Raw genomic sequence first — 21,693 nt, forward strand, 5'->3', positions numbered from 1 at the left:
TCAAGTCTCATCAGAGAAGGCACCTTTTGCGGCAAGTCTCCGATCAAATTGGGACACTTGACTACCTCAAGCTTTTGAAGCCGAGTGAACTCTCCGGCATCTAACTGAATCCATTGCACCCACTCCGACATTTCTTCAAAACGTAGAGTCTCTAGAGATTCAAACGGTTTGCTTAAAGAACCACTCTCTCCATAAAATTCATGGCCCACGTTCATTATATAAGGCATCCTTGCAATGGTAAGCTCCTTCAAATAGGGCAGTTGACCAAGTGGTGGCAAGGAAAAGCAAAACTCACAATTCTCCAAACGTAACGACTCCATCTTGCAGAATGATTGATCTCCTAACCAAGTAGGAAATTGTGTGCCTCTGTAGTTTTTTATATGGAGGTGTTTCAAGTGTGTATGAGGCTCTAGCTTATCAAGAACATCTCTTTCCTTCAGTGAATCCTCCGTAGGGCTACCCCATTCCAACCCTAACTTTTCAAGGTGCTTTTTCTCCTTCAACTTTGCTTCCAATGCATCATTGCCACTTGTTACATTTTCCAAACCTGCAATGGTGATTGCTCCACGAAGACTATGAAGCTCTTTCAACTCATTAATACCTGACCCGCTGCACTCTCCCACTACAAAAGCAGTTAATTGTTGAAGATCTTTCAATCTACTTATGTGCATTGGCATCTCTTTTAAGTTGGTTCCAGTTAAATCAAGATTACGCAGCAAAATTAATTTTATAAGCTTTGCTGGTAAAGTTGCAAGAAGATGACAATTAGATAACAGCAATGTTTCTAAATTATACAAGGTGCAGATTGATTCTGGCAACTGGTTGATTCGATTGTAGGAGAGGTCCAAAAAGCGTAGATGTATCAGTTTGCCAATTGAATAAGGCAATTCCTCAATCTGATATCTCGGCAAAGATAGAACCCGTAAACGTGTCAGTCCTGATAGAATCTCATCCAACACCTTTCTGCTCAACCACTGTTTGCCATAAGTTCTACGGTCTATTTGAAGGAATGTCCTCAAACACTTTGCATCCTTAATTACCTTGAACTTATCAAAGCCATCAAATCTACCACGAACATATGAGAAATGGCGTACATTCTCAGAAATACGGCATGGCTTTCCATCTTCTAACTTATAACAGAAATCTCCAGCCACAGATTGAGCTAAATCATGAACAAGATCATGCATGACAAAAAAATCTTTAACGTTTGATCTCTGAAAAAATGACCTTGAAAGCAATTCGCGGAAGCACTCACAACCTTCGTCTACCATTGTCCTATTATTTTTGGGCTTCTCCAAAAGTCCTTCTGCTATCCATCGTAAGATTAATTCCTCCTCTACGAATTTATAATCTTTAGTAAATATGGAACAGTAAACAAAACATCTTTTTAAATGGGAGGGGAGATAGTGATAGCTCAATCTTAATGCCGGAAGAATGTTGCTCTTCTCCTCTGATAATTCCCATATGGCACTTTCCAGTTTATTATTCCAATCCTTAACATCTCGTTGGGAGCGCAAAAGACCACCCAGTGTTTTTGTGGCTAAAGGCAAACCTTTACATTTTTTCACAATCTCCTTGCCAATCTTTTCAAGGTTGGAATGTTCATTGCAATCACCCTTCTCAAAAGCATGTTTGGAAAACAACATCCAACTATCTTCCTCTGGTAATTCCTTCAAACCATGAATTGGAACTGTTTGAACAATAGATGCAACACTCTCATTGCGTGTTGTAACAATAATCTTACTCCTGCATGCTCCAAATTTCAAAGGAGTAATCAAGGCGTTCCAATGTTCATAGTTCTCATTCCAAACATCATCCAAGACAATAAGAAACTTCTTACCGGCCAATGATTCTTTCAGCATAACTTGAAGCGAGTTTAGGTCTTTTGCATCAGAAGCCGACCCAGTAAATGCCGCTACGATTGTTCTTGTGATACTTAAAACATCAAATACGTCAGAGACACAAACCCATGCTTTCTTACCAAAATGCGCATCCACTCTGCCATCATTGTACAAAAGTTGAGCAAGGGTGGTCTTGCCCACCCCACCCATCCCGACAACCGGAATCACATCTATCCGATTACTACTTTCTCCATCAGAGAGCAACAGTTTCATTATCTCCTCCTTGTCATTCTCCCTTCCATAAACACAGGATTCATCCACCAAAGAAGTTGTTGGCAACCTCTGAGACCAGTTCTGTCCAGCAACTTCTTTCAAACCAAGTACATCTTTTTCTTTCGTAAAATCTTCTAATAAATCAATCATCCTCTCTAACTTGTAATCTATCTCATCGTCAAATAATATAGTGAAAGACGAAGAAGATATCAAAGGCTGTACCTGGTTTGGGCTGCTTTGGTACTCGGCTTCCACCTTGCACCGCAAAGCCTCACTAGCAATCTCATCCACCAAGTCTTCAGCGTCGTAAACAGCACGTTTAAGCTCGTCCAGCCATTCTTTCACAGCTCGATCAGTGATCTGCTTGTCCTCTGCATCATTGAGGACCTTATTAAGTCCAAGCAATTTCAACTTCAGCTTCTTGAGGAGACTTTCGTCATGCTTTCGACCCCGGAAGAAGTTGATGAACTCCTTGGAAGCCAAACGGTCAAGCAGCACTCCAAGTGCAGCGCCAAGAAGTGCTTGTCCAGCCATGTTTTTCTGTTGTTTGCAGACTAAAGAGATCACAAAACGGTAGGGAAATGAAGAGGGTGAGCAGAATCTATGGAATGAATAAATATTTTTCATCCATGGAATCAATTGAGTGCATTAACTAGTGCGCACTGCTTAAAAGAAAGAAAGTTGCTGGACCAACAAAACATTAAGATAAGGATGGGATCAGGGGGTCTAACGGCGGCGATTGCCACGACAAAAATTTTAAAAAATGCAATTATTATATGTAAAAAAAAATTATGTCCAACTTATATAGTTTCACCACCATTAGATTTTTTTAATATACATTTCGCCACTGTTAGGGTAAAATTTTGGTTCCGTCCTTGATTAAGATTATCAAAAAAAAGAATTAAATATTAATACTCGTACTAAAAGGAAAAGCTGGTTTATGAAGACCAAAGTTTACCCGTACTAAAAGGAAAAGCTAGTTTATGTTTATATATGTAGCGTGCCCAAATTTTAATTGGTGGCTGCGTCATGCGTGAAAGGAAAAGCGTAACATTGTGGAAACGAAAGGAAAAGCGCAACATTGTGGAAACGAAGACGAAAGTTCACGTGATGATATAAACAAAAGGTTTGTGCCTTATATGTACCTATATACCTACCCCGAGTTTGTTTCGTTGTCGCATTGAAAGAAAAGGGTTACATGTTAAGGAGATAAGGTTGGCCTCTAATTGTTTGACATAAAGCGTTTCAGTTTGTTCCATTGATTTTGCAAGCACGTTTTAATTAGCCATTAAACAGATATGGATGAGAACGAGTAATAAAACCATAAACAGGGAAGGGAACTGGGGAAGCATGTAGAAAACAAGAAAATAGAGTCTCTGTACCGCCAGAAACTTCTTGCGATCAACACAACTAACTGGCGATCGTCACTTAAGGTCGAACGACCGCCACATGCATATGTACAAAACTGGAGACCGCCACAATCGCCACTACTTGTTACACCAGAACAACGGAAACAGAAGAAAACGCAGAAAATAGAGTGAAAGAATTAAATAGAAACGGAAGGTGGCTAGCACATTGAGGCTAGCGGATTATCCCACCTTGATCCCTCAGTTGCTAAGTGTGTAACTTGTAGCTTGGTTTAATTCCTTGCCATTATGGATTGAAGATTAAAAACCCCATGAACTGCAAAGAACTCCCCAATCTCTAATATGTTTAGACCGTTTAGTTTTGTCCATGTGTGAGCTCTTTCTAAACCCACTTAGATTGTTGGAATCTTTCATTTTTGAAAGTCTTCGAGATTATCAAGTGTGCCAAATTTCATGTTGCTCGGATAGCAACCAACATAGGATCTTTACAGGTTTATCTTACCTTGGACGTAAAATTGGTTTGATCAATTGAAACACCTTTTAAAGATAAATAGGTTTGGGAAAATTTCAAAATACCCCCCAACCTTTAATCTAAATTTCAATTAGACTCCCAACCTTTTAAAAAAATCAATTTTATTCCCAACGTTATCTTCCGTTAATCAAAACGCCCCCTTCTGTCCAAATGACTAACGGATTTCGTTAAAGGCTCTGTTAAATAGCATCCCAATCGAATTTCGATGATCCGAGCCACTCAATGTGTTCAGAACGTTATTTTAAGGGTACCCACTGGAAATCTGCAAAAATAATGACCGGGAAGGGCTTTATCTGAACAGTTTTTTTTTGAATAGTTCAATAAAAAACTGCTCAGATCAAGCCCTTCCAAACCATTTTTTTTAACCAATTTCTCACGGATACCCTTAAAATCATGTTCTAATCACATTGAGCGGCTCATATCATCGAAATTCGATTGGGAAAGGAGTGGTGCGGACCGATCCGGATTTTGTTCAAGTTAGGACGTCCGGATTTTGCTTCGGTCCGCACCTCCTCTTTTTCGATCGAATTTCGATGATCGGAGCCACTCAATGTGATTAGAACGTGATTTTAAAGTTACCCGCGTGAAATCAGCAAAAAAAAAGACCAGGAAGGGCTTGATTTGAGCAGTTTTTATTGAACTATTCAATAAAAAGCTATTCAGATGAAGCCTTTTCATTCTTTTTTTTTTTGCGGATTTCTTTGCGAGTATCCTGAAAATCGCGTTTTGATCATATTGAGCGGCTCAGATCATCGAAATTTGATCGATACGCTATTTAACGGAGCTTTTAACAAAATCCGTTAGTCATTCGGATGGAAGATGGCGTTTTGATTAACGAAAGATGATTTGGGAGTAAAATTAATTTTTTTAAAAAGTTGAGAGTCTAATTGAAATTTTGGAGTAAAGATTGGGGGGTATTTTGAAATTTTCCCAATAGATTTTATAACCAAATTAATCATTATTCGGACACTGTTCGGACACTCTGAACATGATTTTTTTCTTATTGATCGTTGCTTTGACCTTGTTTGGTGATGATTACAGACAATCATTTTTGGGGAAAGGAAGGGGAAGAAAACCTTCGTTCTTTTGTAGCTCTCTATTCACGGATTATAATTAATGTTTTCGTAACTGGCGAATTGCTTAAATTGTACTTGGGAGAATTGGAGAACATAACCTTTTTATTGTCTCTGTAAGAGATCGACCAAATAGTCTAAGATGGAGGATTAACCTGCAGGACTTAGGTGCCCTTGCGTTTTCTTTTTAAACCTTTTTTTTAGTCTTTTTCAAAAAGAAGGTGATTACAAGTTCAAATATAATGAAAATGAAAAATAATTTTTTAATTTTTTTTTGCACCGTCTAAAAGATTTCAATAAGATCTATCAAACAAGATCCATGTTGTTAGAAAAATTATTCTCATAAATACTTGATTTTTGAACTTAAAATTACTTCTTTTTTTTAAAATCCGGAACACCCCTTTTTATTTTTAAAATGACGTTCATTTGTAGGTCATGATACAGAGACAATTCATGCAAATTATCAATTTCATGGTACATCCACAACAATTTGAGTTGTTCGATAAAAAAAATTACATTAGTCTCTTCTTTTTTTTTTTGTCAATCGGTAAGTTTTATTCATCAATGCATCGAAGAAATATCAGCGGAAGCTTCCCTACGAGCCCAGTTTGGACCATTCTCCTACAGGTTATAGGAGCATCCCCGGATATGGCAAACTTGGCCATAGTAGTGTCTCTGATGATGGGGAAATTTTTCAGTGCCGAGCAGATATATTCCGTGCCCGTTCGGCATTCTCGAGCCGTTCGATGTACTTTTGGACGGCTCAGATTAAAATATTTTCTCTCCTCTCACCTCTCGTCTTTCTCTCTTATTTTTTTCTTTTCAAATCCGAGCCGTCCAAAATCGAATATAGACAGTCCGAATGCACCGAGCGAACACCACGTGGCACTCGCTCGGCACTAAAAAAATTTCTCCTGATGATGACTTCCAAACACGCCTTGATTGTAGCTTTCCCCTGCATCATAGTCTTAAAACGTCGTCCGCCTCCTCCTCTACCAAATTAAAACCTGTTTTCTCTCTGTGTCTGAAACTCCAACTGAAAACCAATCCGCACAAAGGGAGGGAATGACGAGACTACTATCAAAAGCATTCCCATATGTGAAACCCCATCATATTATTCATCATCATCATCATCATCATCTTGGTAGTAGCCCTAACCCTAATAAACCATCAAAAATTTCTCCCTCCTCACCTCTACGACCTAGTTATTCCCCGTCACCATCATCTTCGTCTTCATTGAAGCATTCATGGTTGGTATACCTCATTCTCTCCACCAATACCCCAATCAAAACATATGTTGGCGTCACCACCAATTTCTCTCGCCGGTACTACTCTCTCTCTCTCTCTCTCTCTCTCTCTCTCTCATTTAAGAATCGCCGATTGTTTTGTTGCAATTAGTCAGATTAATATTAGGGCCCTTAATATTATTGTTATGATTACTACGGCTTGTCCATGACGTTAATTTTGAATTCTGCTTTGTTTTATGTTGATGTTAGCCAGTAGGAATGTGGCCATGTGGAAGTTTTCTGTAACTGAATATTTGTTAAATGATTGATGAATTATAACAAAGCAGAAGTTAGAAAAATCGAAAAAAAATTAAAATAGAGCTTTTGGTTTGTGAATGTATTTCCGATTCAGACTCTTAGAGCATCTCCTCAAATTTGAGTAAAAATATGAGAAAGCTTCACTTGGTATTTTGTTTTCCAATGGGTAAATTCAAACCCAAGCACAAATATGCACAAATTTGAGTTAAAACTTCATTAATGGCAATATTGTCAATGTAAAGGTGTGAAATTTGCCTTAAAAAATTTGAGTCTAACCAAATTTAAATTTGATATAGGTTTGGGTAAGGAGTGGAAGAGAGTTTAGGGTGATTTTTACTCATATTTGAGTTTGAGTCACGATTTGAGTAGGTGTGGAGATGCTCAAGTAAAACCGAAGGTATCATAGCTTTGTGATTTGTGTTATACTTGTTTCGGAGAATCTTTAATCTATAGTACAGTAAGAAAACCACTAGTTGAGGTTCGTCTAATGTGTGGAAACTGAAAAGGGTGATAAATTCCTTCGACTTAGGGGCACCTTAAAGCTGGAGAAATTGAAAATACTGCCTTGGTCCTGTTTCCCTATGCGGATATACCAATATGACATTTTGTGTTTTTAAATTGGGTTGTCCTTCTTGTTTGCACGAGTTAATTGCATTCAGTCTTTTTGTTGCAAGATTACAACAATTTTAATCCCGACGTATATGTGAGGTGATATAGAAGCAATTTTCTAAAAGATTGTTGTTCTTTAATAGCCTGAGACAACATAACAGTGAACTGAAAGGTGGTGCAAAAGCTTCCCGTATTGGAAGGCCATGGGTTTGTGCATGCATTATTCAAGGATTTATGGACCGAAGTGAAGGTATTTAACTAGCCTAAAGCTGTAGAAGATCACGAGACTACTTTAACAGTAGACAAATTTGTTTTAGCACATATGCACTTGTTCTGCAACAATTTCTTACACAATACTTGGAATAATCAAACAGCTATATATGTTTGCCTTCCCCCAAAGCATTCCACCGTTTTGGGTGGCGTTTGACCTACTGAAGCCAGAACCATCTAGTTTCACGATGTTGTAATGCGAAATGATTATGAACTTTACCGGGTCTTTCAAACATAGCTATATTTTAGCTTGTTTGACTTGGTTGCTGCCATGGATAAACCAAACCAAACAAAAACCGAGCCTCGTCTCAATCAATTAGGGTAGGCTACATGAATATGTCTTCTCCCTCATATTCACGTAACAAGGATCTAATGCCTCTTTTACATGTTTTTTGTGTGTGTGTGTGTTAGTTATCCATATTATTAGAAACCAAAGAGAGAATCCTCAAGAGGTACAAAGTACAAAAGCATGAGAAAGAAAGCAAAACTGAAAAAACTAAAGCCTATTAAGTAGAAAGATCCTAGAGAGAAATGTGCCAATTCTGGCAAAGCTGAGAGGCTAAAGAAGTAGGCTTGATAGTCCTGCTGTGGGATGCTTTGACCCTTACTTCAAATCTGACCTGCCCAATTACAGCTGAAGGAGGCATTTGAATGCCTCCAAAAACTCTACTAATCCTCTCTTGCCAATCAAAATAAACTGCTGCAGCAAAAGCAAGCCTCCTTAGAAGATTAGGAAACCCTTCCCTTTAAAATTAGAGCAGAACAAGGCAATCTTCCGAGATCAAAAGGGCAGGACCCAGAGGAATGCAGCAGAGATCAGCAATGGCAGCACACACTTGACTGGAGAAGGAACAATCAAAGAGGAGGTGTTCCACAGTTTCAGGAAATTGATCACATAAGAACAAGTAGAGCTAGCAATGACCCCCATTTGTGAAGTTTATCCTTGGTTCTTAAGCTTCCTCTAACAGCCATCCATAGAATAAAACTATGCCTGGGAATATTTTTTCAGAACCAAACAACCTATTGCCAGGGTACAACAGGACAGTGGGTCCTAAACGCATTCCAAGCATGAGAGAGAGGCTTGATACTTGGATGAAGGAGAACCAGTCCAAATAACTGAGTCAGGAACATTGGGATGAGGAAGAAAAGATGGACAAGAGAGAGAAAGAATGTTCCTAACGCACAACCCTAATAAAAAAGAAGATAGAAATGAGTTGGAGTATCTAGGCTTGACAGAATAAAAACCACCTTCAAACTCAAATGAATAAAGGACCAATACAGACTCAATGGTTTGTTGGAATCCGGAAATTGCCAATAAATCTTACAGAATCCATTAGATTCATTAGATTCATGTCATAAGGATCTACCAAGATCATTTACGTGTTGGCTGTCCATTACCTAACGCACAACCCTCCTTTTTAAATCTGGGATTGGTAGAAGATAAGGCTCTAAGCAGTGGCGGATTTTAGAAGGGACCAAAGGGGTCCCCTGTCCCCCTGAACTACATATAGCCCCTATAAGACCCTGCTATTTGTATTATCTTTCATTTACCCCCTTGAGAAGCTAAATTAGTGCCCCAAGTACTTTAAGATTATCGAACTGGCCCTCCTATGAACTGAAAACACACCAAAGCAAATTTTTGTTTCTTTTCATTCATATGATGCATTTTTATTTTTATTAAGCATTGTTTTTTTTTTTTTTTTTTTGCACATTTTGTACATTGAATCTATTTATTCTTGGAGTTTCTTTTCTGACTAGGACTATTGATCATTTGCTTTTGGGTTTTTCAATTAGGATATTTTTACCAAGTGGCCCCTCTAAGCTAAATTTTTTAACCTGCCACTGACTCTAAGCATGAAACAGGCTTGCTGCCATGAATACTTTTATAAAACATTTTAGCTACTCCCAACAAACTAATCATTGATGGCCACTTGTGAGTGAGAAATTCATTGACAGCCGGATATCTTTAGCTAATAGTTCTAAGAGTTGATTTAGCATGTAGTAACACTTATAATTCTTGTGCCCTTTACCAGTCATGATGATTCGTACAGTGGTGTAGGTACAACCAAATTCTTTTATTTTTCTTCGGAACAAATTAATGTGTTTGTGGTCAAGTTACTTGAGAAATCTAGTAGTTTACATAATTTCTGTTCTCAGAGTTCTAGTCGAAGAGTCAGTGACATACTTTTGGTTATCAACTATTGCATGCCAGATATATCTTGTCAGCTGCTTGTTTATGACCTATTTCAATTAACGTATGATACTGTTTGCGTGTTTATTTGAAAAATACTATATTAATTAAAAATGTTTATTTTAGTGTCCGTTACATCCCATTCAAGTAGGTCCCAGATGCTATAGTTCATTACACGCTCCGTTTGTAAGATAGGTGTGGAAATATTTGTATTTTGCATATATTCCTTATTTTCTTTCTTGTTGAATTCACTTATTCATGTTGTTGCTTGAGTTTTTTACTTTATATACTTCTCCATTTGTTATTGTTTTCTTGGATGAGGCTGCTTATTTATTTTCCATCATCTCTATTTGTAGCATGTGCATTTGAATCAAAATGGAAGATCTTTTCAAGGAAGCTGCCCCGGAAAAAGAAAATTGATGAGACAGAGAAACAACTTTACAATGGATCACTTTTGCTACTGCAACATAGGCAAGCAGCTCTAAATAGGGTCAAAAGTTCGATCAATTGCAATCACTTAGAAATTCAATGGCAATTGGATCCTTGGTGATTCTATCATATTCATTTTCTTTTCCTTTGTGCTATTTGTGATCTTGGATTCGCCAGGGGAAAGAAAATTAAATTCAAACATACTTGCTCATTATTTTAGGCATACTAAGTAAAACTTGTATTTCCAATAAATATCATTTCATTCTCTTCTCGGTTTTTGAACTCAACAAAAGACAAAAGAATAATTGGTTCTTTCACTACAAATACGGTATTTATATCTCTATCCGTTCTTATCTTTTCTCTCTCAGATCCTAAAGATCTGAGATCCATTCATAGTGTTGTAACAATATTTGTAATCTTCTTTGCTATGTCGATTAGTAATTTTATAATAATCTGAACCACGGATGATGTAATCTTGTAAAACTGTAACATTTCGTATTCCGTTGTACAATATAACGGACCTATGTTTTTGTATATGTATACTAGCCAAGTTTTCTAATGTCTAACAACCTAGTGGCCACAAGCAGAAGTATGGATATGAAGGTGTTTGACACGGGGATTTTGTAGTTCTTGTACCAGGTGTTTTGTTTTGTTTTTTGTTTCCCCATTTTGTGAAGTTTCTTTTTCCTAGTGTTGAATGAAAGAGAAAGAAGATAATCATGATCTATTTGCAGATGAGATACACATGAACTACGTATAGAAACAAGAACCACATCAATCGGAGCATTTCTTTTACCATGTTAATCTTTTTTGGTTAATAGTAACTGGTGGGCAATACCTTATATACCACTTAATGTTCCATGTTTTTTTCTTGAGGTTACTACTACTTAACCTTTTAAGTATCTAGCAGATGTGGAATCTCACAATTATCTAATATTCCGTATGATTTCCTTGTATCTATACACTTAAGAGCCTTCCCTTTTAAACTAGGGTAAGTATCACCGTAAACATTTTTCTTTATACTATAAGTGAACTTTCGTCAATCTCTCTCCGAACCCGGATCTCTTTGTTTGAATATTTGCTCCAACATGTTAATTTTTGTTTTAATGAAACCACCAATTGACCCGGATCTCTTTGTTTTAGTATTTGCTCCAACATGTTACTTTTTCTTTCAAAGAAACCACCAATTGACCCGGATCTCTTCGGTTTTATATTTGTCCGACCTTCTAAACAGCGTGCACATGGGTAAGGAATTAATATTTGAATCTTGTTCAGAGTGCCTCATTGGTTTGTGTATTCGTCTTTAACTGTTTACACATGACATGGTATTACTAATACTTAATCCTTGTTAGGTTCCCGCATGTAAACCAATGGTGTCTTGCATCAGAAAACTTGATTTTCATTTCCATATATAATTCCATTTAACCTATTGATTTTTTTTTCTTCTATAAAACGAACCATTGTGTCTGGACTTTTGGTCACTTTGTTAAAATCTAAGGATTGCCAAATTCACGTCCTTTATTACTAAAAAAAAAATACCATTGCTTCGAGTTAAGTAATAAAGGACGTGAGGGGTGGTACATTAGGCGGTATTATATCCCTTGGCGGTTCATTAGGCGGTCAGAAAGATTAGGCGGATCTTGGCGGCCTCCAAGGCAGCTAGGTGGAGACATTTTTTTAGGACAATCAAATTGTGAATTATATTGATGTAAACACCGAGTTTGGAGAGATATTAATTGCCAAAACTTATTTTATCACATCATTAATTCCACAAGAAATTCATTGAATAAATTTTTTTAAAAAAAACATAGAATCTCTTGGCGGCCGCCTAGGCGCTTTGCAGTGGGTCGCAGCCTGACTTGCACCGAGCGCATTTTAGAACACTAAGTGTCATACACGAGTTCTACCCGAATCTGGGGTGATGTAATATGTGCATATCCCCGTGTAGTGCGCCGTGTAGGACATCAAAACAGCGTCATTTTTGTGCCAAATGGAGCCAAAACACAAAGGCCTTCAAACCTAGGCCATTTTGAGCCACAAAGAGACACTACACCAACCCTCAAATACTTAAACACCCACTCTATTTTTTCTTTCAAATCTGTGTTGATTCAAGCTTTGAAGTGTACGTTAGAAACATAGACGTGTTGAGAATCATATTCAAAAATCCAAAAGCCGCAAGCCATGAACAGACCGAATCGAGCCGGTTCGAGAGCCACCGAACCGAATTTTTTCTCACCGACCAGTCAGTGACAGTTTTAAAGATTCACAAATTGATTGATTCGGTTCAGTGATAAAAATGGTCAAAAACCAACTGAACTGATTTTATCCCTACTTTTATCATTAGATATAAACTTTTATCTTTAGATATAATTTAGATACAAAGGAAAAAAGAGAAGAAAAAAAACACGAAGATGTAGATATAGTGACCACATTAATGAAAGTTTCAGCTTGTAGAAATTTTAACTAGAGTATTCATTTTAAGATTTAAAAACATCTAGCCGGCCATCTTGCTTTAACCTAGCTAGCTAGTTCATTAATCACAATTGTAAAAAATAGAGTTAAGTGTTACAAATAGAGTTAGTTAATCACTAGTCAACCACACAAGACTATACTAATTTAAAAGTTTCCGTTGCCTTACAAATGGGAAAGTTTTAAGTGTTACAAGAGATGATTGTTTATTGTTATTTGTAGCATAGTAATGGATACCGTTCCGTACCGGCCGGTACGTACCGTTTTGAAGGAAAACCGGTACCCTAACCCCCCAATTTCGTTCCGGTCTCAATACCGGCCGGTACCGGACTTTTCGGGAAATACCGGCCGGTATCCCGATACCGGCCTTTCCGGCCGAAATTTTGCAGAGTTTTTTTTTTTTAACTTTTTCTGGTCCCAAAAAAACAAAAAAAAAAAAAACGTTTCAGGCCCAAAAAAATAAAAAAACGTTTTTAAAAATTTCAGCAAAACACGGGCTTAACCATAGTACGTGCGCGAGGCTTAGATCCCGGATTTGCACCCCCCTGCGCACAAATAACCCGTGACGCGCACCCGGTTAATTGGTTTCCGAATCAGTTTTTCCAAATTGCCTTCTGCCACGGCATATTTTCCCGAGCGCGCGAGACCTCTTATTGGATTCTCATTCACAAGTTCACTAGTGTGCAAAGTTATTTAAAGTGGAAAAGAGTTTTGTAACTAAGCAATGTGGGACTAGAGAATCTCTAGTAGATATATTTCATGATGAATTGTATGATATGGGGGATTTTTTTGAATTATAATTACATATAATTATTATATATATTGTAGTTGCGGTAAATCCGAAACGGTACCCGGTACCTGACCGGTACCGGTACGTACCGTACCAGTAGGAAAACCGGTACCCTGTCCGAAACGGTATTCAGAACTATGATTTGTAGTGCCCTACTGGTTCCTTTCTCTAGTTTTTTAAGGGTTACTAGGTGCACCTTCGTGCCCAGCACGAATGCATGCCCGTTGAAGGAAACAAGTTCTGATATAGGCTAGATATGTCTTTTAATTTATCTCTAACTTAGTACCATTCCTTAACTGACCGTCATAGGATTTCCAATACACCCATCTTTCAAAATCAATGCTTCTATCTATTCTTGAGTAAGGGTCCATTCTCGGGACCGATTTGACAAAAAAAGGGACCTCTTTTTGGGAGGGGAAAAAACTGTGTCCAGCATTGCACATAGCTGTCAACCTCAATACACACAGAAGTATAGTTCAAAAGTGGAAGTAGCCCATTTGTGAGCACAGACAATCATCATTGCCACAGATATTGCAGTAAAATTACACAAAAAAAACTGCACTAAAACAGCCTCAAATCTCCAATAAAATTGCAGTTTGGACACCCACACACACAGCAACAGCTGTACTTCCATTGCAATGTGCACTAAAACAGCATTGAAAGTCCACTGAAAACTGCATTCATCAAATGTTTTATTAATTGAGAGCACTATTTTGACACGTGTCGCAATGCAACAGATTTGGAGGAAACAAATGTTTACACCGGCGGTGTAAAGAATTTATTCTCTTCATCAAATTGCACTACAAACTGCATTCAAACTGCACTCTATGCCTTTTCGCAGCTAACAATATATGAAAATAACATCATAGCCAAAAGTGAAATAAACATGTCAATCGTCTCCTCTAAACTTACCATTTCTGCAATTTTAGCTCAAGGTTATGCACATGCACCCAGAGAATAGGTCTTCATTCCTTGCATTCAGTTGATCCTGAAGTAATTAAAAAATCTCAAAAGCAACATTCAATATTGCTGAACAACCACCACAACATCTATTACTTAAGTATAAACTCTAAAACTACATCACAATCGTATGTGTTACATGATAACTGAGATTAGATAGCTGAACACCCTTGACTATTGACATCAACAACATCATCATTGAGCTCAGATACCTAAATTAATTCTTTTGACCCATGTATAAAGTAGTATGTGCAGCATGGTAGTTGACCTTATGCAATTCGATACAAAATGATATTTTCTTGTGCTCTAGAATACTGGAAGCCAAAATATTAACAATTGACTCCTAAAGTCCTCATATTTAAAACAAAAAACAGATTCATTCAACACACATCAACATACATCTAATTATCTACCAATTTCTTACAAATAGTACAAGCAATGACGTAATCAAGGGAAGATGGGCTAGGAAAAAGAAAAAGAAAAAGAAAAAGAAAAAGAAAAAGAAAAAACTCCCCCTAGATAGTCATTCCAAGGTTGTAGTCCTTCACAATCACAATATCAACCTTTTTAAGTTGAAGATTTTAGGAAGCCAAAAATTATGTAGATCGAAAATATCCTAATTCAAAAGTAATGATGCCAACAGCATTCAGTCTGTGAAAAAGTCTTCCACGGCCAATTTGAGATGGTTGGTCAGAATTTTCTTCATTCTACTAAATCGCTGTAAAATCAACTCATACAACTACAATCACCATCCATTCTATAGAGGGGATACCAGGAAATAGCAAAAATACTGAACAAGAAAAAGAGAAGTGAATAAAATGAAATGACTATTGGTTGTTTGCTACTTCTACAAGTATGAGAGCAGATGGTCAACTCTTTTTCCTGTATGCATTTCTTGCCTTCCTGCCTTAAACCACCATGTTTAAGTTATTAAAAAAAAAAAAACGATTTCAATCGAGGACTAATGCCTTGCACAATGGTAATAATTTCAACGTAAGCAGCAATTGTACTCACATACTCAAACTTGTAAGCAAGTTCAATTCTGCACTATCGTGCAATTATCCTTACTAACACTCCTATGGCGAGCTCTAAATGAGTTAGTACTAAAGGAGCTCTCTAGGACTATGATTATGCCGAGCATTTGTACCATCCAACAGAGCCCTATCACCAAAAATTATCTAATTTTTTCTCCCATCAGGCCTATTCTCAAATATGAAATACTCAACATGTAAATGAAAGGGGTGGAGTGAAGTAGAACATGACAAACAACATAGCATACAATAATCCAACTAATCTGCTCACGCATGGATGGACTACAATTGCAATGACATAAATGTTTATTTGCTAGGCAGCAATTCTAAAGTGAAGTTTTTTTTCTTTTTGGCCAAATCAGAAGTAATACCTTATATTAGCCCTTGGGAAAAATATTTCCTAAATTCGTCGCGTATTCCACATGTGCTCTAATATCGAGTCCATCTTTCTGCTGCAATAAATATTGCCAAATAAGGTCATCTTAAGCAATTATGTACGGTAGCCAAGTAGTACTTCTCTTCCAAAACAAAGAAAGCAACATTGATACAAGGAACAACCAATCAATTACAGTAGGTATTTTCTAACCTTCACATGGCATGGCTCTTTTGATGTTCCTTGAAACCTGCAGGAGACAAACACCAAAGCATTACGAGGTGATAAGCCCCCAATTCCCCCAATTCCAAACCCTCCCCACTCCTTATCCTGCCAAGCTCCAACCAAAATGCTCCAACCTTGGCAACATTAGCTTTATATTTAATCTTGGTATATTTCAAATCGCTTTATACAAATAGGAAAGCCTAAATAGTAGGAGTGCCATGTATATAGCCCCCAAATGAATCAGATTTATGAGAACTCTAGAAATTCAAAAAGCTGAATAAAAAGGAAAAATTAGAGATCTTACGCCAACGAAACTTGACCATGGAGTAGAATTCCCATATCTGAGATAGAAAGAAGTAGAGCTGTAGTTAGAGAAAGAGGTTAAGGGAAAAAAAATTGGTAGCCAAGAAGTGTCAGCAAGCCTACTTTTTGATTTTTACTTTCAACAAATTGGTTTCATAAAGAGCTCTCAAAGTGACGTCTTCCTACAGTCCTACTCCTCGTCTCTAACTCTCTTAACCGGTGTGACAGATTACAAACCACCGGTTCACCATCAAGCCTCTTGGCTGAGTTGGCTGTCGGAAACCGATTCTATCTTGCCGCGTGACGCATCAGACCTAAGTTCACTTTGTATGATTTCTCTTGTTCACATCAATCAATATCAGATCAATAAACAAAATAGAAATACAAAACCAAACAAAAAAAATACAAAACCCATACATACACACATATATATGCACATCCGAATATATACGCATATCCGGTCGACTGGCGGTGATCCGAATGAATGAAGCTTTAGGGTAGTCTCAGCTGTATTAGAAGAATTTGAGAACAACCACCTCCATTCTCTTCACTCCCTTGCAAACTCATTCTACACATCTTATACCAAACTGAAAACCGATTATTCTTATTTTTTTTTATAAGTAACTCAAAATCTAACTTTATCCCTTCAAGTTTGGAGATACACCCACAATAAAACTGTATCTATAGATGGCATGATTTGAGGTTTTATTAAGCTATATAAAGATCTGATTTAAAGGCTAATGGGTAGGCAAAAATTGATGCTATAGTAGGTGTCAATCGGTGGGGCTGGAAATCGAACCTTGATGAAGCCCAGGGGCATATCCGATCGACCGGGTGGCCATCCGAATGAAGCCCAGAAGCAGGGCAGTCTCGGAACTCGACCAAATAGAAATCAATAAACCCACTGGAAATAGGAAAACCCACCAGGAATCGTGAACATAGACTGAAACGGATTTGGGTTATGGGTGTAGGATCTAAATCCTTCTCAACATTTCCTTCAATGAACTGCACAAGTCAGCGAAAAAGAACCTTTTATAAAGGAAGAGCGCTAGTTCTATTCTAAAAACAAACACTAAAATAAAGGAAGACAATAAGGAAATAAAGTCCAATATTTCTTAAGAAGTAAACGAAATTAGGATACATCAAAGCCTGTCTGATTGAAAGAGAGTCCAATAAACGGGGTTTAAAACAAATGCCGAGAACTAAATTCCGTGAAACCTACTTTTAGGACCTGTTTGATAGCAGGATTGGACCATGGGATAGAATTACCAAAGTGATCTGCGAACCAAAAACCATACATAGAGCGATTTCATCCCATGGATTAGGAATCCCATGTGATGCCCAATCCCCCCAACTGATGGGATTAGCCAACCCAAGAGTGGGGTGTTAATTGCTAATCGTGTCCCATAGGGTACATGGTGCCTTCGTATATATATAAAGTTAAAATAATTTATATGTAGGCATATATATTGTATGCAGGCATGAATAATAATTAGACAAAACTATGTAAATAATTTAAATTCATAGCCAAAACAATGACATAAAGGCAGTAATATTGGAGGACATGTACACTTGATGGTTCTCCATCAATCCATTTCGGGCCATACAACAATTTGATGAGAGAGTAAGAATACCTTGGGCCAAATGCCATGAATTACACAGACTCATTCACTCAACAAGTTGGATTTTAGAAAATTACAGGCCTAAGATGATGGCTAGTTGCATAGGATGGGAAGTTTGTACAATGAAAAAGGCAAAGTTAAGAACATAGCTCCTCTTTGTCTATAGTATTTTATCTGAGGGAGAGAGTAGAAGCACTTGAAGCTCAGATTGGGAGTCAATTTTAGATCTTTTAGTTGAGACGATTTGGGATACTTTTCTGCAGTAATATGGATATGATGAATATATATAATGAACAATGGGGTCATGGGCCATCCATTTGTACTCATCGAATCAATGATATTCCCTACTAACGAAAAAGAAAAGCAAAAGTTTTTAACTCAATCAGTTAGCCCTATGAACAGAATCCTCAATATGTTGTTGAACAGAGAAGGAAAGTAACAACAAAGAGAGAAGACAAAGAAATGAGGGCTGCAAGTGTTGTTCACCACACTATACTCAAATTTTTAATATTCCAACCCTGGGTGCAAATCTTATCGTCCAACAAGTAACATGACAATTTATAAATCAGAGAAAAGTTTGTTCAAACAAATCCGGATCCGGTACTCTTCTGCTATAGGTGCTACAAGACTCAAGCCTCATTAATTAATTATTGGGCATCATTTACATCAAGAAACCCACATCTCAACAAAAAAAAAAATCTGAGAAACTCCATGAAAGTTATTGGGCATTCTTTACCAGATTAATCGAGAGACCCAGAATCAAGAACTCGTAGGTATATTATTTGGTGTTCTTAACACCTGCCATGGAGAGAGAGAGAGAGAGAGAGAGAGAGAGAGAGAGAGAGAGAGAGAGAGAGAGAGAGAGAGAGAGAGTACCAGATCTATGGCGGCGACAGATTTTGGAGCAGGAAAAGTGCGATCTTGGAGTTGCACGGGTAAAACCTACCTGTTGCAGCCGATGAGTGACTTCGACGCCGGCGCCTCCATGAGACAGAGGGAAACATAGAGGTGAGAAAAAACAAAATCGAAATCGAGATAACCCTAAAAACACTTTGAACAGGAGGTCAAGAGGTCGAGAGAGATTACCCATGAAATATCGGCGATCAAAGCGTTGACGGTCTTTGCTCTTCCAAGTTGAAAGCACAGAGGGGATGAGAGAGAAAGAAAACCAAGGGGAAAATAAACCAGTGGAGCTGGATGGAAAGGTCTGAACTCTGGGGGAAGTTGCCAGAGAAGACAGTAAAAGGAACGGGCGAGATACTTCACGCATCCCGTAGGGCACTCAGATCATGCCAGCTAGCCCACTACCCCAGGCCCGTGCGAAATTACGATTTTAGACACCCAAAAGCCTCTGGCCTGAAACTTCGGAGGACATTATTGGAAAAATTGGACAAAAAATGCCATCCCCCAATCCGGTCTTTATTATTTAGGAGGATGGATTATAACCACGTAGTTTTGAGGGTTGATGCGGTGTCCTTTGCCCGGTCAAAACAACGTAGTTTTGCCGCCCTACACGGGTATGCACTACAGATTCCGTGGCTCAAAAAGGCATAGTTTGAGGTTCTCTGTTTTGGCTCCATTTGGCACCAGAACGATGTCGTTTTAATGCCCTACACAACGCACTACACGAGGATGCACTATTGCACCTCGGATCCCCTACTGATTATGACTGGCTTTTCGATTGTTTGCCTTCCCTGATTACATATGTGCACAGCTAGAGCCTTTCCTTTAAAACCGGGGTAGGTACATACGTACTTGAATAAATGTGCACATGAGCCTTCCCTATTTTCAACTGGGTAGGTAGGTGCAAAAGAGCCTTCTCATTTTAACTGGGTGAGTGCACAACCTACAGCATGTTGCATTCTCTCTATTGCACATGGGTGTGGTAATTTTATATTTGATTCTTGTTTAGAGAGCTTAATTGGGTTTCCTATCGGTCTTATCTTATGTGGAGCACATGGGGTATGGTTTTAATTTTTGTTTTTGGTCAATCGGAAGATATGGTATTAGTATTATTTGATTCCCACATCAACCACCTTGCTAGTTATAGTTCTGTCTTGCAAAAGAAAACTTGATTTTCTTTCCAATATATACCATTTCATCAATTGATTTTTTTTTTCTCTATAACATTAACCAATTTTTGGACTTGGTCATTTTGTTCACATCTAGGATTTCCAAAGTTCACGTCCATTAATACTAAATCCCATTGCTTCAAATAAAACCATTTTTCCAGCGATTCGTACTGCCAATGGAAAGTATATATAGGGTATATAAAAGGAGAAGCCTTGGTGCACCCCCAAAAAAATTTGGTCATAAAAATTTTGGTTATCAAAAAAAGGGCAACTACTATTAAAAAAAAGGGTAACTAACACCACAAAATGTGTAATTATTTTGGAATTTATTGTAGACCCCTATCCTTTACTTTACCCCAAAAAAAAAAAAAGAAAGTGTATCTCACACCACAAATGCGTAATTAATGAACCAAAGAAATGTGGGCAACATACACATAAAATGAGTATCATGCACACAACAAAAATATGTGTAGGACCGAAACACACACGTTATGCAAGTATTAAATAGTAAAGTAATCAACACACAGAATATATGTGGTTCCAAAATCAGGTACATCTATGGGAGCGAAAGAGCGGTTGTTGTTCTTATTATCACAGTATGAAACAGAGTTTACAATATAAAGTATTTATACCAACTCTATTCTAATCCTAATACCTTACCGCAAGGGGCTACACCCTCCGCACCCCCAACCCACGGGCCTTTGTCCCAATCCACTCCACTGGATCATCGGTGATGGGCCAGTTGCCCTCACTCCGCTCTGTTCAGGCAACTGGCCTATTTCTAGAATTCTTTAATATATCTCCATCCTTAACATATGAGTCACAGTTCTAACAATATTCATACTATTATCCGAATTACGAGTATCAATTACTTCCGAGATATTCGTAGTTTTCGCAATTCCGCAATTTTCTCTATCGCTTGCTCCATTGTTTTGTTGAACTGTAAGTTCCCCTTTCTTTTAAGCAGTATGCCAGTGTTTGCCTCAAAAAAACAAAAAAAGAATACGTTTATTCCATAAACTCCGCTCTCACGCACATGCCAATGCACGCAATTCAATCCATTAATAAAAATTACTTTTAATTCCGTAAACTCCGCTAACCCTCAAAAGGTTGCAGAGGCTTCCAATCTTGGTTTCCTGCACTCTCTTTGTTTCCCCCACCCTCTTGTGATCTCTCTAGTACCTGCAAACAACAAGAAAACATGGCTACATCGACCTTGGTTGGAGTAGCATTTCTCACTTCCACTCTTGACGTGCTGTTTGACCGTTTGGCTTCCAAGGAGTTCATCAACTTCTTCAGGGGTCGAAAGCTTGACGAAAGTCTCCTCAAGAAGCTGAAGCTGAAGTTGCTTGGACTTAATAAGGTGCTCAATGATGCAGAGGACAAGCAGATCACTGATCGAGCTGTGAAAGAATGGCTCGACGAGCTGAAAGGTGCCGTTTACGACGCCGAAGACTTGGTGGATGAGATTGCTACTGAGGCTTTGCGGTGCAAGGTGGAAGCTGAGTACCAAAGCGGCTCAAACCAGGTACAATCTCTGATCTCGTCCTTCACTAAATTATTTGACGATGAGATAGAGTCCAAGTTAGAGAAGATGATTGATTCGTTAGAAGATTTTTCGAAAGAAAAAGACGTACTTGGTTTGAGAGAAGTTGCTGGACGGAACTGGTCCCAAACCAGGTTGCCAACAACTTCTTTGGTGGATGAATCCTGTGTTTA

The 21,693-nt window shown here is 38.0% G+C and overlaps 2 protein-coding genes, 1 long non-coding RNA gene and 1 pseudogene across 5 annotated transcripts in view; 3 read left to right on the forward strand and 1 right to left on the reverse strand.

The window, feature by feature from the left end:
• The window catches only part of LOC131334688 (putative disease resistance RPP13-like protein 1), a 76,470-nt gene that overhangs the window by 29,426 nt on the left and 25,351 nt on the right, over nt 1-21,693 (forward strand). The window lies entirely within an intron of this gene.
• Nucleotides 1-21,693, forward strand: part of LOC131332594 (protein transport protein SEC31 homolog B-like) — a 105,567-nt pseudogene that overhangs the window by 18,538 nt on the left and 65,336 nt on the right.
• Nucleotides 6,049-10,695, forward strand: LOC131334696 (uncharacterized). Its single transcript, XM_058369877.1, has 3 exons — nt 6,049-6,411; nt 7,383-7,489; nt 10,057-10,695. The coding sequence occupies exons 1-3, from the start codon at nt 6,152-6,154 to the stop codon at nt 10,248-10,250; spliced, it is 561 nt and encodes a 186-aa protein (XP_058225860.1). The 5' UTR covers nt 6,049-6,151; the 3' UTR covers nt 10,251-10,695.
• Nucleotides 13,789-19,211, reverse strand: LOC131334699 (uncharacterized). The gene is made up of 5 exons (XR_009202243.1): nt 18,779-19,211; nt 17,080-17,285; nt 15,966-16,002; nt 15,751-15,831; nt 13,789-14,376 (listed from the first exon to the last, which is right to left on the reverse strand). It is a non-coding gene; the product is annotated as an uncharacterized LOC131334699 (long non-coding RNA).

The sequence above is a fragment of the Rhododendron vialii genome, chromosome 7a, assembly GCF_030253575.1.
Source record: "Rhododendron vialii isolate Sample 1 chromosome 7a, ASM3025357v1".
Lineage (NCBI taxonomy): Eukaryota > Viridiplantae > Streptophyta > Magnoliopsida > Ericales > Ericaceae > Rhododendron > Rhododendron vialii.

What these genes read in the sequence shown, in the direction of transcription:
- LOC131334696 (XM_058369877.1), top strand. Translation starts at nt 6,152, where the DNA reads ATGACGAGACTACTATCAAAAGCATTCCCATATGTGAAACCCCATCAT. An exon ending in ACCACCAATTTCTCTCGCCG is followed by an intron (nt 6,412 to 7,382) that starts GTACTACTCTCT and finishes GTTCTTTAATAG; the next exon opens with CCTGAGACAACATAACAGTG. An exon ending in ATTTATGGACCGAAGTGAAG is followed by an intron (nt 7,490 to 10,056) that starts GTATTTAACTAG and finishes CTCTATTTGTAG; the next exon opens with CATGTGCATTTGAATCAAAA.